The sequence below is a fragment of the Haemaphysalis longicornis genome, unplaced genomic scaffold (assembly GCF_048455015.1).
Source record: "Haemaphysalis longicornis isolate Haplotype H1 unplaced genomic scaffold, Haemaphysalis longicornis Haplotype H1 scaffold_13, whole genome shotgun sequence".
In the NCBI taxonomy this organism is placed as follows: domain Eukaryota; kingdom Metazoa; phylum Arthropoda; class Arachnida; order Ixodida; family Ixodidae; genus Haemaphysalis; species Haemaphysalis longicornis.
In genome coordinates, this window is record NW_027526233.1 from 12,937,721 (window position 1) to 12,956,231 (window position 18,511).

At 45.1% G+C, this 18,511-nt stretch overlaps 1 protein-coding gene across 2 annotated transcripts in view; it reads left to right on the forward strand.

Moving 5' to 3' along the window:
• The window catches only part of LOC144164003 (uncharacterized), a 49,868-nt gene that overhangs the window by 13,692 nt on the left and 17,665 nt on the right, over positions 1-18,511 (forward strand). For both annotated transcript variants that reach the window (XM_077694628.1, XM_077694627.1), the window contains one exon: positions 9,987-10,089. In XM_077694628.1, the coding sequence (XP_077550754.1) occupies positions 9,987-10,089 (103 nt within the window). The remainder of the gene's footprint in view (positions 1-9,986; positions 10,090-18,511) is intronic.

Consider the following 18,511-nt stretch of genomic DNA (forward strand, 5'->3'; position numbering starts at 1 on the left):
AGCTGAGTGAGATACTGAATCCTAGTTCTTTCAAATTAAACGAACTTGTATTTTCTCTTCATGGCTCCTTTAAGAAGCGTCAACGAACCTATCAAATTTATTTTGAGTATTTGATTTTTATTTCTTGGCAAGACCAAGGGGAGGCTGAGACTAAAGGCGAACGTGGCGTGACAGAGGCCTCAGCCACCCGGTTTACAGCGTACATAATAACACGTCTGTTCACAAATTTAAGCATAATAGCACAATCGTAATAGAGAAATAGCACAAGGCAAAGTCATTACTACATTTCCTATGTATTATACAAAGAGTAGGTCTAAAATTCACAGAAGGATCACAATGTACACATAAGCGCAGTAATTCGTACGCATTAACTTTCATCAGTTACACTACTATGTCACAAATACGTATTAATGTATTTTTGTTGGTAAATGTTTTTAATTTCTACCTTTAGGTAAACATATAGACATATACTTCAAACCCGTTTTATATATCAGTATTGCAAGTGTTTTGCTTAATTAACAGTTCTTTGCTCCTTTTTATTAGGTAAGTTCACTGGCGCGGAAGCTTAATTTTTCTCCCAATTTATTTAATATTTCAGTTGACTGGTACACGGAAGATTGCTCACCATGGTTCGTTCTTACTTTTGGAGTGTGCCGTATTGTATGCCTGACATGGTAGCCAGAAGATTTATTGTTATTTTGATTGTGGGTCTTTTGCGTATAAATGGTGTGCAGGAACTTGATGTAATAAATTTGGTCAGCTCAAAGCATTGAATATTCAGTAAAGTACTTGTCCTAAAATCTGCGTAACAGCCATTATAATAAAAATATATGCTCAAAATTCTTTTTTGCAATACAATGAGCCTGTTATAATTAGTTTTGGCTGCGGTCCCCCACACCAAAATCCCGTAGCATAGTTTCGAACAAATGAGAGAATTGTATAAGTTTTGTTTCAATCATAGTGGTATCAAATGGCGATTCTATATGTGAGACCTATACTTCTAGAGAGTTCGGTGGACCGGTGAGCAATATGCTTATTTCAACAAAGGTTGTTATTGAAACCAAACACCTAAGAACTTCTGTTCTGTCACTCGGTTTAGCTTTGTTCCGTTGAATATAATCGGTATTTCTTTCTCGACATTTTTATTGTACGGCCTAAATATTATGTAGGTTCTCTTTCGACCAGATTTAGGGGAATCTTTGTCATTGTAGCGTTAAGTTGTAATTTTGTATCTAATAACCAATTTGATAGTTGTTCCAAGTAAACATTTACCATTGCTTGAAGTTTAATTTTATTATCAGATGTGAAGAATATGTTAGTGTCATCCGCATACATTACAAGTTGTTGCGGACCTTCTATATTTAAGAGGTCATTTACATAAACTATAAACAGTAACGGGCCTAACGTGGAGCCTTGCGGGACACCTTGTTTTAGCTCTAATATGTCTGATACAATGGAGTTTAGTTGAACAAACTGCTTTCTTCGAGTCAAATAGCTTTTTAAAAGGTTACCTGCCACGCCACCTATTCCATATCTCTCCAATTTATTTAGCAAAATATTAAGATCTATCGAATCAAATGCTTTTTTAAGATCTAAAAACAGTCCAATTGTGAACTGCCTGTTTTCTATGTTTGCAATTATTTTATCTTTAATGTACAGTAAAGCTTGATCTGTTAATTTAGATTTCTGGAAACCACTTGATACTTCGAATATACATTGTGTTTAAGTAAGAAATTCGATAGTCTATTATAGATTACTCCCTCAAATAGCGTGGAAAAAACTGTCAGGACAGGTATTGGCCTGTAATTTGGTACATTGTCGTGTGCCCCCCCCCCTTTATGGATCGGCATCACTCTAGACACTTTCAGTTCCTCAGGAAAAACACCAGTGGACAGACATAGATTTGTAATTTACGATAACACGTTACTTACTTCTAGTGCCACGCGCTTAATCACACTCGGTAAAACCCCGTCAACTCCTGCCGCTGCATAATTATTTATTTTTCCGATGTTCCTGTACTTCGGTACCATTCGTACGTTCGAAAAAGATAGATCTGGACAATCGTGGAATGCCAGTCGCGCCGCGGCCAGCGTTATCAGTGCGTGTTGAGTGCGCACCAGCTGAAATAAAATGAGTATTCATGGAGTTGACTAGCTTCGCACGATTTGTAGATAAACCTCGCTGGGAGAGAGTGCGAAGCACCACCACTTTTTCGGGATTGCTTCCGTACCGAGAAGCACAACCACTCCCCCACGATTGCTTGCTGGTATGAAGTGCTGTTCTGAATACAAATTGTGCGCCCGCTTACTAATCGCAGACGCCGGAGCCGAATTTTCCATGACGTACGGATTTTTGGGTGCACTGTTTAAAAGATGTTCTGGCTGCCCAAGATGTGCGCTTTCGTAGGTACATATGGGCTATACCCGCAGATGTATACGGTGTTCCCCCAAATAAGAGAATTGAGAGAGGCGGGTGAACATTGGGTATGCCGCCTTGCTCAGTCCTGTTCCCGCGCCTTCGAACAGTTTCTTTTCAAACCTAGCTTTCTTTGCGTCGCTCGTGGAGATCGTACGTCAAAACGTACATCGGGAAAGCCAGCTTTCTCTGACCACAATGATGGTCGTGGGTGAAGGGAATGGTGATTGAAACGCGATACCGTCTTCCGTTTAAAGGCAATGTCTTCAAAAGGCAAAGTGAAAGTCCAAAATACAAGGCTTCACGACTAAAACGAATTGCAAAATGGGTTTATACGCATGCAGAGGAAGTGCTAGTGCCCAGTCAATACTTTGTTCCTGGTTAATCCCCCCCCCCCCCCGAGTGGGCACAGGCCAAACACACAGTCATGATCAGTATGGAAGTCCAAACTGAGACATCGAGAAATTCCTGAGGCGATTGGACTTTGATTGGAGTTGATTTGCGGCAAGATCAAGTTTCGCGTCACAATAAAAATTTCTTACATCTATCAATTTTGACGGAATGTGCTCAGAATCACCCTGCCGCACGAATTATTACCGGGCAACCAGCCGTCACCTGCCATTTCAATTTCCCGGTATTGGTATAATATGGAGCTGTTCGACAACACATGAAAATAAATAAAAATGTGCTCTTCGCAGGTAGGATCCAAACTAACATTATCGTGTACAGCTAAAACTCCATCTAACAAACTTGCCACACGAAATTAAATTTTTCAAAAAGGCTAAAATTTCATAAAGCATAAAAAACGCGACTTTTCCAAAACGACATAATACGGCCAGAGGCGTGCAGCGTACCCTAGTTAACACAAGCACATCTTGTAGACACCTAAAAATGATCTTGTTTAGCTGTTCAAGACATCTTTATCTTCACATTGGGACAACTACCACACATCCATTTGGCATCTTGTCAAGACCTCCAAGATGTCTACGCAACACCTGATCAAGATGTTTATAGACATTGCCAAGACGTGATATAGCGATCAGTTGATCGGCTAAGGGACGCTATGCCTGAGCTACAAGCCGGCTTACAAGATATTCTTGACAACACCTCAGAGACTGCTAAAAATTCCCATAAATGTTCACAGGACGAATGTTAGACACCTCATAGATATCTATACTGAATTTAACAAAACCTTTCATTCTCCGTTTTGACGTGTTAAAAAATCTTGCATAGCTCTCTACGAGACAACTTCTAGGCATGCCAGATGGAGGAATAACGTCTCGTAAATTTGTTTTCCAGTAGTTGCGGGGACATAAAGGAAAACCTCTCATAGGAGTTTATGCCAGCTATAATGTAGTTGTCTTGCTACTATCTTTTCAAGATGTGATCAAGACAACTCTTATAGCTCTCTTCCTGTGCATTGCTTAGGAAATACATAGAAAGGCTGTTGTGAGTAATATTAGAGTCCACAAATATAACAGATTACATCTAAATATAGCTGACATTACATGCATGGGGCAGCATAATCTCATTTCACTGTATTTCCCATGGCCCCGCCAATGAGAAAGCTAAAGCTTGCACACATTTTAAATCTAAGAATAAGCACCTTACGCAACTTTTGCCAGACAAACAAGTGTATTATTTAAATAAATGAGGCTAAACATGAAGATAAAATAGTATATAATATGACTGAAAAAATACGGCAATAAATAACAGAAAGCACTAAAATCGGAACTACACAAATGTAATAGATAAATGATAAACAACCCGTCCTTTTGGGTGCCACATAACCATGAAACATGGTTATTAAATGACTAGATGGTGAATGTCTTTCAACCTTGTACTGAAAAAAATTAACCGAAACAAGCTAAAAAAATATAAAAACTACCTGAGATCAAAGAAACTGTACCAAAAATTTAAAAACAGCAGCTTAAAAAACTATCACAAAAATAAGCTTGACATCACAAAAAATATATAAAAAGTGGGCCAATTTCAGGTAGGCTGAGTCTTCATCTTTGAAGTTCTGGAAATTCAGGGAGGCAGGCCCGATGTTGCAGGGTTAACCTTCTTGCGATGAGACACATACTAAACGGAGTATACAGACAAGCACCCAAGTGAAATACTAGGCTGCAGATTTTCGAGTTAGGATAACCTTTTTTAAAACCACTTAGGGTAGGGCCCCGGCAAAGGCCTAATTAAGGTAGCTAATATTGTAAGAGTTAAATAATATTTATGAAACGTTTTTTTTTCATTACGCACATGGAATTCAATGGGCAGAAGCAGTCAGCAGTGATCGATGATAGGGCAGGGAGAAAATGGGTATACATTTTCAGTGGTCTCAGTGTTGCACCGCACTAGAGAAGTGTTTTAAGACGTTTAAGACGAAAGGCCTCCGAAATTTGAAATGCCATTCTAACTGCAAGTTTTCACCTTTTGCGGATCTACCCGAAAATTCTCAAAAGCAGTTGACAGTTTCTGCATTCCCTGCCATGCTTTGGTGTTGCCACTGCTGCCCAGTTTCAGTCTCATAACATGACAGAAAAATATAATGTCATGCCAAAAAACACCTTCGTGAGCAATAAAATTGATTACAACCTACACACAAAAGCAAAACCTGTGCGAAATAGGCATTTTTTTTCACCACCGTTGTTGAGTGCGATGTCCCTTTGTAATCGTAGTCTGAGGGATAGTAAACAAAAACACGTAAGGAATGATTAGGAGTGTCCTCTTTTAAAGCCTAGTTTTCCTCGCAAATAAATATTTTTGTGGATATGGCTTGCAGTGACTGCGTGCGACTACAAGCGTTTGCGTTTCAAAGGCCTTTTTGTCACCTGTCAGTTGTCATGCTCCTTTGACTCAATTGGCATTTAAACTGAATGCCTCTGAAACATGTTATGTAGCAGCTCAAAGGTGTCATTTGCATGATATTACATTCGATTCAAAGGGTTTCGAAACGCTTCCGTAGCACGGGTACTATTTATACAAGATACCAAATGACAAGTGAGGTTAATTATGCAAATTAGACGCAGGAAAAGGTAAAATGTTACTTGATATGTATTTTAGGCAAGATTGGAGTAAAATCTTTTTGAGAAATTTCAGGATCAAAACAAATTTGAAAAAGGGGCAAGGAGAAACAGAACGAGTGTGAGATTATCTGCTGTATTCCCTTCCATCTTACCATCCACAACAGAGCATTTTCTGCTTTTGATGGGCTATGAGCTATTTGGTAAAATTGTGAATCTTGTAAGGACAAAATATAATGCACTTTCAAGTCAATTCCTAACAATACTGAGCATTCTAAGTATGTGGGCTGAATTGGGGTGGTCAAGGGGAGAAGTTGATAACAACTCTTTTCTGTGTGTTCGGAACGGCATTTATTCTGACGATGCTTTCAACAAATAAAACAAAGCAAGGTAGCAATCATGGAGAGGAGAAAGAATAACATGCCTGAACATGTATCAAAGCCATTGGCTGCTGAGACTTTTTTTCGCGGTTGATTCGGCTGTTACACACCTCTAAAAAGCACGCAGAGTGGGTAGAACAAACTTTCAAAATCCTATACCTCTATGAAGCATTGCGACTGTGAAAGGATATATGGGGCGCTGAGACATTGCGCAATGCAGAACGTTATGCCTGCGCTGCGTGCTACCAGAGCGCACACCAAACGTTTCAGCCAGATCGTAAGCTTCACGTCGTCAGTCACCTGAATTTCATTGTTTTCTGCTTGAATTTATTAATCGAGTGCATTGTGATGAAGCAGAACCACAGCATTCTCCGGGACTGTCGGCTACTATATTGTTATGAACGAGAAGCTGGAAGGGGAGTCCGAAACTAAACGTTCGAAAGAGAAAACACACAAACTTCAGTCATGCCCTTGCTCTGCTCTGTTTTACGTATGCCAAGCAGAACGTGGAGAGCTACAACGGTGACTATCAGCTGATAGAGCGAGTAGTCAATGTAGCTGCTGCTGATGAGTACAGCACATATACCTCCAACACCATGTTTCTTCGCGGCAGACGCAGCCTTGCCTCTTTGAGTTCAGATGGACGGCGCGCAGATTCGGATCTTCTTCTGCACTGCTTTGCAGCGTCTGTTAATACCTCACAGTGTGTATTGTGCTATATGGCGTTACTCAAGTAAATAAAAAATACAAATGCATGGTCAGAAAGAAAGTATGTGTGGCCAGCGCCCACTCAAACTATGGTCTCCCTATGTAAGCCGTGGCAGTTCGTGTTAATCGATACGTCGGTCAACTGTGCTGCAGTTGAACGACGCATTTTCATTAACGTATATAGGTATAGGCCCGAGCAGTCCATCTTCCCATAAAAGGTTTAATGAATCAAAAGCAAACTGGAGCCCATTCACACATACATCTCAACTACACCACACATCCATAAAACACCTACACGTGGAGGAAGCCGCCCAACTCGTCACGGCGCACATCCTCGACGCCGCCGAAAAGTCCATTCCCCAGGCCTCCAGTGGGTCCCGCAGCCCAAGGAGGCCCTGGTGGAACGAGGACTGCATGCGGGCGCGAGAGGCTCAGAACAAGGCGTGGGGTGTCCTTCGCCGGTACCCCACGTCAGATAACCTCATTTCTTTTAAACGGGCAAAGGCTCTTGGGAAGCGAGTGCGTCGTGAGGCGAAAAGGGAGAGTTGGCGCACCTTCCTCACTTCCATCAACTCATACACTGACACACACAAAGTCTGGACACGAATACGAAAACTAAAAGGACAACAGACACACAGCCTGCCCCTGGTTAGTACAACAGGGGACACACTGGAAGACCAGGCTAACACACCTGCACAACACTTCGAACACGTGTCCAGTTCAGCACACTACACAAACACTTTCATGAAACACAAAACATCTGTAGAAAAGACGTCCGTGCGTGATAACAACAAGTCGCACACTTCCTACAATTGTCCTTTTTCACTTCATGAGGTGAAGCTTGCTCTGAGCACATGTAAGCCTTCAGCTCCAGGTGCAGACAAAATCACATACACCATGATACAACACCTACACCCAGACACTCTTGAAACACTCCTACATCTATACAACAACATATGGCTTTCGGGGCACATTCCTCGCTCTTGGAGAGAGGCCATAGTAGTGGCTTTGCTGAAGGAAGGAAATGACCCTTCCTCTCCCGCTAGCTATCGGCCCATCGCCCTCACAAGCTGCCTGTGCAAGCTCCTCGAGAAGATGATAAACAGGTGACTCGTGTACTTTCTTGAGTACAATGGTCTTCTCGAGAGCTGCCAGGCAGGCTTCAGGGCGGGGCGCTCCACCAACGACCAACTCGTTGCGCTCGAGTCCTATATAAAGGACGCCTTCATTCACAAACAGTTTTGCACAACGGTGTTTTTTGACCTTGAGAAGGCCTATGACACCGCTTGGCGTTACGGGATCCTCAGTGACCTAAAGTCTTTCGGTGTTTCGGGCCATATGCTCAACACCCTTGCTAGTTATTGGTCCGAAAGAACGTTTCGCGTGAGAGTATGTGGCGCACTCTCACGAGTTCATGTGCAAGAAAACGGCGTTCCGCAAGGTGGAGTGCTAAGCTGCACTCTGTTCATAGGTAAGATGAACTCCCTTGGGAAGGCATTGCCACCTACAATTTCTTATTCAATGTATGTAGACGACATCCAGTTATCTCTTTAAATCATGTAATATGTCCATCTGTGAGCGTCAAGTCCAGCTCGGTGTCAAAAAACTTGCCAGCTGGGCAGACAAGAACGGTTTTAAACTTAACCCAGAAAAAAGCACCTGTGTTGTCTTCTCCAGGAGGCGTGGGATCCATCCGGACCCAGACATTACCCTTAATGGCGTATCGATTCCTGTGAGGAAGGAACACAGGTTTTTAGGTGTGGTGTTGGATGAAAGGCTTACGTTCATCCCTCACATTAAACAATTGAAACATAAATGTCTAAAGGCTCTCAACATTCTTAAAATCTCGTCCCACCAGTCGTATGGAACGGATAAGCAACTCCTGTTACGTATTTTCACAAGCCTAGTGGGGTCTAGATTGGACTATGGGAGTGTTGTGTATGGGTCAGCCACTAAAACAGCACTTAAAATGCTCGACCCAGTGCTTCACTTGGGGCTTCGCCTCTCTTGTGGCGCATTCCGTACGAGCCCTGTACAGAGTCTTTACGCAGAGTGTGACAAATGGTGCTTATCACACCAGCGAACCTATGTTGACTTGTTATATGCCTCTAAAATTTCATCAATGGACAACCATCCTTTTAAACCGGTTTTTAATGATACATCCACATCAAAGCTCTTTTTAAATCGCCCATCCATTCCTGTTCCCTTCTCGCTCAGAGTAAGGGACGAGGTCACTATTCATGAGGTCTCCTTTGTAGACACATTCAAGTCATCTATCACTGATCTTGTAGCACCATGGCATCTTCGTCCTGTTGCATGTGACTTGTCTTTCTTAAAATACAATAAGAACAGGACACCAAAAAGTGGGATTTTGCAGCATTTCATGTATATACAGGATAAATACAAGGCTGCAGAGTTTTTCAGCGATGCATCTAAAACGTCTACTGCGGTGTCTTGTGCTGCGCATGGGCCCAATTTTGAAGCATGTAGAACAATGAATGTTAATACAAGTATTTTTACGGCAGAAGGATATGGCATATTTCTGGTTGATTGTCACATAGTTGAATATCGTATTCCTACATCCGTCATTTATACAGATTCGTTGAGCGTCGTCCGTGCATTATCATCCGGAAAGTCATCAAAAAACCATGTCATTAATCTTGTCTTCAAAACAATTATGGTAGCTTATTCCTCAAACCTTGGGGTGACTGTGTGTTGGGTGCCAGGCCACTCTGGCATTGCCGGTAATGAAGTGGCGGATGAAATGGCCGCCAATGCTGCACTCCGAAACACAGTAGACATGGCAACACTACCTTACACAGACCTCAAGCCACACATTAGACAACAACTCCGTAAAACTTGGCAAGCAGACTGGAGCGAACAGACAGACAACAAACTACACGTAATAAAACCACACTTGGGACAATACACCACTGACTCACACAACAGGCACATTGAAGTTACCTTAGCTAGATTACGGATAGGCCATACACATGTGACGCACTCGCACCTGCTCACGGGATCTCCAAGACCCCTGTGTAGCAGGTGTGGGGAGGGCCTATCCGTAGTCCACATACTCATACAATGCAAGGCACTTGACACAACACGACACAAACACTTCAGAGAACTCTACAGACAACATATTCCCCTACATCCATCGTTTTTCCTAGGTGATGATGCCATTGTTTCCATGAAACGTGTGTTTGAGTATTTGTCCGACGTCAAGTTTTTAAACCTCATTTCCTATCACGTATCATGAAATCTGGCCCTATACACCAGCCATGCTCATTGTCGTTTTGTGATTTTACTTTTGTTTTTGCTGATTTTACTTAGTGTTTAAGGTTTCACCCCTATCATCGACTATTGTTTTGGCGCTCTTTGCCCCAGTTGGCCTTGCGCCATAAACATCCAACGATCATCATCATCATGAACGACGCCTTTGTTTTTCCTGTTTGATTAGGATCAAAGGCGGAATGGGAAGACGCCAGTGCAAGCACCAGGACCGACGGTGAAACAGGTGTCACCGATGAAAACACTTTTTGGGACTACTTACCGCTACAAAGGTAATAAACAGTTCCATTCGATTTCTCGACACACTGATATAACTACCATAGCGAAGTGCAGCAATTACGCATGGCAATAGGTCCGTTGAATGGTTGGTGGGACGATGATAAGTAGAACTCCTATTAGGTGATCATGTCATTAGGTCCCTGGACGTTGGCCCCGCATTTGTTTTGTAGTGCACAGCATGAATTTAAAAGACAAAACCGACCTACCATTGATCACATTCTCCCTACCCTTGACCTTGCTGCTTGAGTTTAGATGTGGAAAAGAAGGTCACCTTGAAGGCTTCGTAATTGGGACCGTAGCACTTCTCAGCCGGATACACATGCAACTGAGCTTGGAGTAGCAAGTGCCTCTGAATGTTGAGTTGGTCCTAAATGGCACCATTGTTTGTATGCCGTTGAAGGGGTCATGAACGCAAAACCAACGCTGCCCCGCACGGGCCCCTTGAGTAATCTTGGTGACGGTATTGGCGACACCGCGGACCCCGAGCACCCAAACATAAGCTGTAGTCAACCGTGGCGATGTGTTTAGAGGTGAAGGGTGAGAAACTACGAAAGCTTGCCGTCAGAGTCGTGGTCAAGCTCCGGCGGATGGGCTCCCTGTCTGTTTACCGAACCGGGAGCTCCGGGGCCTCTCAAGCTATCAGGGAAAGGTTTGAGAAGAAAGTACCTCCGTCCCCGGCTTTTATACTATAGGATAAGGTACTTTCAACACCCCCCCCAAACGTTATCGGTGCCTGAAAAGAAACGCCACCTAAGTTTTTATCCTCCTTTACCTTCGATCTCGTTTCCGAAGCGCGACAATTTTCCGCGTTTTTGATAATGAAATCCCCCGATTAGGCAAAACCCATTATCTCCCAGTCTGTTTTTCTGATTTCCAAGTTTCTCGCAAGCCTTATTAGAAAGTCCTACAAGGCTAAGAAACACAACGGAAGGAGTCCTGATTGAAGTAGAAAACAAACAGCAATCGTCTAACCTCCTCGTGCAAACGCGCATGGTCGATGTTGACATAAAGATCACGCCTAATCGCAGCCTGACCAGCTGCCAGGGCGTGATCTCTGATGGGAACCTTATAAGTGAAACTGACGCCGATCTGTTCCAGGGCCTTCATGATCAGGACGTGACAGCAGTGAGGCGAATAGCCATACGCCGAAATGGCCAAATAATAGCAGCCAAGTAGATAATCTTGACGTTTGAATGGTAACACTTCTTGATTCGGTCAACGCAGGCTTCATGAGATGTCCGTTCCGACACTACACGCCGAACCCACGCTGCTGCTTCAAGTTTCAGAGGTTTCGGCACGGCACAACCTCTTGTCGTGGTAAACTGACGTGCGGAAAATGTGCGGCACAGGATCACCCAACTCAAAATTGTGAATCCGAGAACTTCACGTGTGCGAACTTCCCAGGACCGCACACTGCCTATTTTAGGAGGTGTGAAAAGTTCAAACAAGAAAAGCAGATCAGTTATTGAAAGTCAAGGAGAACATCACCTTCCCAGGGGCGCGAAAGAGGTTCACCTCTTTCTTCTGGGGAGGTACGCTGACGCAGTTCGACGGGAGGAGGATGGGGCGAAGCGGCAACTGGTTTCGGCGGGGACCCAGTACCGAGAGTCGGACCTGGTCCCGCCCCCCCCCCTCGGGTTGCGTCTGGTAGTCCAGCAACTCGCCACCACACCGCAGGGCCAGCTCGTAGTGGTTGCGGTGGCAACAAGCACTCAAGGGACCGCTCCTCCCGCCTCTGCTTCCTCGTTTCCCAGTACATCTGCGGGTGCTGTGGAGATGGAAGTTGAGGGACCCTCAGCGGCTCTCACCCCCGCCTCACCGCCTGCGCCACACGTGGCACTCCCAATGCCTTCGGCAATGGCAGCTGAAATGAAGGGCAGCCGCAAGGGTGCTAAGACTAGGGGGTCCGGTCCGCCCAGAAACCCCGCCCCCTCCAAATTTGATGAGGATATGTATGTGGAACCTTTCCACCTATCAGCTTCGGAGAGTAAGGAACGGGTCTCCTTATCCAAACCTCCACAGAGGCTGAACAAACCCCTTCCGATAGTTCAAGCCTCGAAAGACGATACATGATGAGCACACTCCAGTAGCTCTGAATACTTCATAATGTGAAGAGAAAACACAATATAATGGAACTGCAGATGCCTTCTAAAAAATCTTGACGATTTATACGATACGGCATGCCAATCAGCCAAATGTCAGGTCTGTGCAAGAAACTCACCTTAACAGTAAACAGACAAACTTTCTTATAGAGATATCTTACTCAGAAAGGACAGGGATGGCTGCACACACTCTTCCGGTGTTCTTGCCATTGTCGCCTGAAAATCATTAGCATGTAATAGTATCATTCTAAACACTGTCCATGAGTCTGTAGCTCTTCGCACAATATTTCTTAATAGGTTGATAACAGTATGCCCCATTTACATTCCTCCGGACTTTGCACTTTCGAGCTCTGATTTCGATGCGCTGGTTGACCCACTACCCGAACGACACATCCTCACAGGCGACCTGAATGCGGATAATTCTCCTTGGGGCTCTTGTCGCACGATTCCCGAGGTTACCTGATGGGGAAGTTTCAAACATCCTCTTGAGCATGCCTTTTCAACAAGAAGCAACCAACATACCACAACTTCGGACACAACACATACTCACATCTTGACTTGGCCATTGGGCTTGCAGTTCTCTTTTCATGTCTTTAGTGTGGCGTGGGCATGAACATGCGTTGATAAAGGCCTAGTTCACTTTCCCATAAAAGGTTCAATGAAGCTAGAGCAAACTGGACTACATATACAGAAACTTCTAAATTGCACTACACATCCATAGCACACATGCACGTAGAGGAATCTGCCCAACTTCTGACGGCGCACATCCTCGCCGCGACCGAAAAGTCCATTCCCCAGGCCTCTGGTGCCCCGTGCAACCAATGGAGGACCTGGGGGAATGAGGATCGTAGCGAGCACGGGAGGCCCAGAACAAGGCGTGGGGCATCCTCTTCCAGTACCCGACGTCCAGTAACCTTGTATCATTTAGAAGGGCGAAGGCACTTGGTAAGCGTGTGCGCTGTGAGGCGAAACTAGAGAGTTGGTGCACCTTCGTCACATCCATTAAGTCATATGCAGACACACACACGGTGTGGACAACAATAGGCAAACTTAAAGGAAAACATACACACAGTCTGTCCCTGTTTAGCACAACAGGGGACACACTCGAAGATCAGGCTAACACACTTGCACAACGCTTGTAACACGTTTCCAGTTCAGCACAATACACACACTTTCATGAAACACAAAACCGCTTGTGAAAAAGTCCCTCCGTGGCAATAACAAGGCAACATGCGGTTACATTTCTGAATTTACACTGTATAAGTTGAAGGCTCTCTGAGTACATGTAGACCTTTGGCTCCAGGTGCAGATAGCATTACATTCACCACGATACAACACCTACTACCAGACACTCTTGACACACTCCTACCCCCTATACAACAAAATATTGTCTTTGGGGAACATTCCAGAGTCTTTGAAGGAGGCCATTGTAGTGGCTGTTCTGAAGGAGGGGAAGGACGCTTCCTCGCCCGCCAGCTATTTACCCATAGCCCTCACAAGCTGCCTGTGAAAGCTCGTCGAGAAGCTGATCAACAGGAGACACGTGTACTTTCTTAAGTACAATGGTCTTCTCGAGAGCTGCCAAGCAGGCTTTAGGGCAGGGAGATCCACAAATAACCAACTTGTTACATTAGAATCGTACATTAAACCAAGAAAATTCCACCATCTTTCCGTAGGGGAACCCTGAGTAGTATGCGAAGCAGGCATGAGGTCGATTCAGTGGCCATTAGTTTTTAATTCGTCGTTTCCGTGAGGTTGAGGTACGGAGCTACCCTTATATTTACCGTTTGGTTTCCATGATAACTACCTCACTTTTCACTTACCGGAACTACAAAATGGGAAATTGCGTTGACCCCATGGCTGTTTCGCATACTACTCAGGGTTCCCCTACGGGAAGATGGTGTAATTTTTTTGGAGGGGGGAGGGGGGTGTTAGAGTGGAGAGGCATTGAAGAGCGGGAGAGAAAGAGGACGTTGTACGTGGTATGGCTTTGTCTTTATTTATTCATTATCATCATCATGTTCAACGTAGGTGACGTTGAGCTGTAGTTGGCGTTCCGCTTTGAATATGACCGCCTTATGGTCTGTGAAATGTAAAGTCAAGCTGTTGTAGGGGATGAACCCTAAAGTTGCATAATATGAGGTCAATGCACGTTGCTTGTAATCACGGCCCACCGAGACTCGCCGACGCACGGCGCTGCCGACGACGATGAAACGTCGAAGGCGCGTGAAGCGTGCTCGTCTCGTGCTGGCCCAGGAAGACACCGGCAACACTGTCGCTCCAGGAGCCATAGAAGGGACCGGGCGTTCAGCAAGCCGAGCATGCCCAGTGGGGGTGTGGACGGCGCAGCAACGAACACGAAAAGGGAGGATACATCCCCGACCATGAGATGCTTCGCATCTAAAATGCCTTTATACACAAACAGTATTGCATGACCGTCTTTTTTGACATCGAAAAAGCGTATGACACGGCATGGCTTCGAGGCATTCTTGCAGACTTCAGGTCTTATGGTGTAACAGGTAACATGTTGAACACTCTTTTTAGTTACTTGTGCAAACGAACATTTCGTGTCTTAGTCAAACGAACATTTCGTGTCCCATTCAAGAAATGGCGTTCATCAAGGTGGAGTTTTGAGCTGCAGGCTGTTTATCGTTAAAATGAATTCGCTTCGAAAACCATTGCATCCATCGATATCCCATTTAGTGTATGTGGATGATGTACAATTATCTTTGAAATGTTGTAACATATCCAGATGTGAACGTCAAGTCCAGCTTAGGGTAAAGACACTTTCTCGCTGGGCAGAAGAAAATTGTTTCAAACTTAATGCCGCGAAAAGTACGTCTGTCGTATCCTCAAGGAGACACGGATTAAGGCCGAATCCTGAAATAAACCTCAATGGTGACCCAAAACCTGCTAAAAAGGGACGCACATTTTTGGGAGTGGTGATGTGCACAAAACTCACGGAGCTCTCCCACATCAAAAAACTAAATAAAAATGTCTAAAATCAATAAATATTCTGAAAGTCCTATCTCACCAATCATACGGTGCAGATAAACAACTCCTGCTGCACATTTCTACCGCTCTGGTAGGGTCTCGTTTGGATTAGGGAAGTGTCTACGGGTAGGGCACAATAACAGCGCTAAATATGCTCCACCCAGTGTTGCACTTGGGCCTTCGCCTGTCGTGTGGTGCTTTCTGTACAAGCCCCGTCCAAAGCCTGTATGTGGAATGTGACAAATGCGGCCTGGACTACGAACGAACTAGTGTTGATCTTTTGTATGCTTGTAAAATCTCATCAATCTACAAACATTCTTTTAAACCGGTTTTTATGGATACATCCACATCACAGCTGTTTTTATATCGCCCATCCGTTTCTCTTCCCTTCTCAGCAAGAGTCAAAGAGGAGGCGGCTTTAATTGATATTTCCTTTTAAACACGTTCAGAAAAGGGGAAACCAGCGAGCAGAACGCAGGACAAGAGGAGGAGGCACACACACAACACCGCTGGACTAACAACTGGTTTATTCGGCAGAAACACATCACATTTATACACCAAAACCTGCGCGCGCGCACACTTTTGAACAACGAGAAGAGCTGAACTAAAAAGATAAGAATTCAAATTCCTTTTCCGTGATAACAACCGAAGGAACACTAACGCAACTCTGTTTATTCTTTCTTATAAAATACGCTTGTAGCAGTTCGCGCTCACGTCTCGTTTTCCCACGACCGATAGTGCTAGCGAGGTGCAACCGTGGGGCACAATCCTGGCAATCTTTTACATGCAAAGCTAGATTGCTTCCCGAGCCCAAGCCTAAGGTACCTCGGTGCTGCCTCAGGCGTTCATTTAGGCACCCGCCAGTCTGCCCAATGTATATTTTTCCACAGGACAATGGGATAGAATAAACCACCCCCACTGCGCACATGGTGAACCTCGTCTGGTGGTTAGTTTTGCAAGTGTCAACTTGCCTCTTCCCACCCGAGATTTGGGGGCACAGACCAGAAAGTTTGCGGGGAGCCGAGAAAACCATGTTTACGCCATATTTTTGAGCCACTTTTTTCAGCCCATGGGAAGTCTTGTGGAAGTAAGGGATGACTTCAAACTTATTTCTCCCTTCTTCCGCTGGGCAACCAGGCCTTGCAGTAAGTTTTTTCTTCATTTTCTTACCCAAGGATTCACCCACCGCCAGCAATACCTGAGAGTGAAACCCAGACGCCTTACACCAGTCAACCTGTTCTGCCAGACTTTGGAGCATCACATGCGGGCAGCTTTTCTTCACAGCATTCATGAAACACAAATTTACTATGCTGCGTTTTACCAACTTCGAGTGCGCCGAATGATACGGCAAAAGCGCCTTTTTAGACCGAGAGGAATATTTCCAACACACGTGTCGGTCGGGTAAAAAAGATATTTCTAAATCTAAGAACCTAATGGTCTTGTCACAAGGCACCTCTTTTGTAAAATCCAGGTTCTTGGAACATGTGCTAAAAACCGTTAAAATCTGGTCTGCCACAAGCGTGAGCTGGTCAGTTTTAGTTAAATTCAAATGTACTAAAAAATCATCAACATACCTAAATACCCTAACCACCCGTGTGTCTCGAAGTGCAACCTGTAGCGCCAAGTCCAACTTGGCTAAAAAAATGTTAGAGAACAGGCGCGACACAAGAGCCAATACAAATCCCTCGGTTTTGCACGAAAAACTTGTCGGCATGCTGTACAATCGTTGAAATCAATTAAACTTTTAAAAGCTCTAGAAAAGAATCCAGAGTGATGCCGCACGCATTCTGGAATGAAACAATACCGGTTGCCTCAATTAGTTCGCGCACTGCCCTGAAAAGTTCGTCATGGGGAACCGAATAAAACAAGTCCTCTACGTCCACGGAAAAGGCTGTATTGGCACTGGGAAAACCCCGTTGAAGGCACTCAACCAGGCTCATTGAGCTCTGCAGCAGAAAAGGGTCTGTAGGCACCAGGACTTCTAAGGACTTTTAAATGCAGAGCATTTCAGTAACTCACGATGTCACCCGCGTTGGCGTCCGTAGTCCGCACGCTCACTGCGCATGCGCGTCGAGTCGAGGCGAAAGCGAACACATCTCTCGCGAGGGGCATTGGATTGGATTCGAACACTCTCTCGCGAGGGGCATTGGATTGGATTCGATTGGATTGGATTGGCTTGGCTTGGATTGGATTGGATTTGGATTGGATTGGATTGAAGTGGATTGTGTTGGATTGTGTTGCGTCATAGCCGCGGCAGACGCGCTTGGGCCGGCGCATGTGCAGTACTCTCTCTTCCGCGGTTTCCTCTCCTTCGGGCGCGCTGCGCATATAACCGGTGTGCCGTTCTCCGGCCAAGCAACATCCGCGGTTGGCTCAAACACCTAGAGTCCACGCCGCTTTACAAGTACGCCAACATCGTCGACTGGGACCGGTTTACGCAGTCCCCTCAACGTATATAAGCGGCGGAGCGCGCGTTCGGAATTCAGTCAAGGGCGTCTTTGCATGGCTTACGCTTGACGTGACGCTTTGCTTGACACGAGTAGATGCGACGCATTTACTCGAGTTCCCCCCGTGGGAAGATGCGGGCGGCTTTTTTCAGGAAACTGGACACTACTTTCTGCCAGGAGCCTTCTTCTGTGACGATCGCCCTGAAGGGGTAATCAGGCTTGTGAGTCTTCGCGGTGAAAAACACTCGCAGTACACCCTGTGGGCATCTCCGGACTTCTGTTTCCAGCCTCTCCAAATTCAACCGATTTAAAAGAATGCGGGCGGCTTTTTTCAGGAAACTGGACACTACTTTCTGCCAGGAGCCTTCTTCTGTGACGATCGCCCTGAAGGGGTAATCAGGCTTGTGAGTCTTCGCGGTGAAAAACACTCGCAGTACACCCTGTGGGCATTTCCGGACTTCTGTTTCCAGCCTCTCCAAATTCAACCGATTTAAAAGACTCAAGGCTAATGCCTTGGCTCAAAAATATGGCGTAAACATGGTTTTCTCGGCTCCCCGCAAACTTTCTGGTCTGTGCGCCCAAATCTCGGTTGGGAAGAGGCAAGTTGACACTTGCAAAACTAACCACCAGACGAGGTTCACCATGTGCGCAGTGGGGGTGGTTTATTCTATCCCATTGTCCTGTGAAAAAATATACATTGGGCAGACTGGCGGGTGCCTAAATGAACGCCTGAGGCAGCACCGAGGTACCTTAGGCTCGGGCACGGGAAGCAATCTAGCTTTGCATGTAAAAGATTGCCAGGATTGTGCCCTACGGTTGCACCTCGCTAGCACTATCGGTCGTGGGAAAACGAGACGTGAGCGCGAACTGCT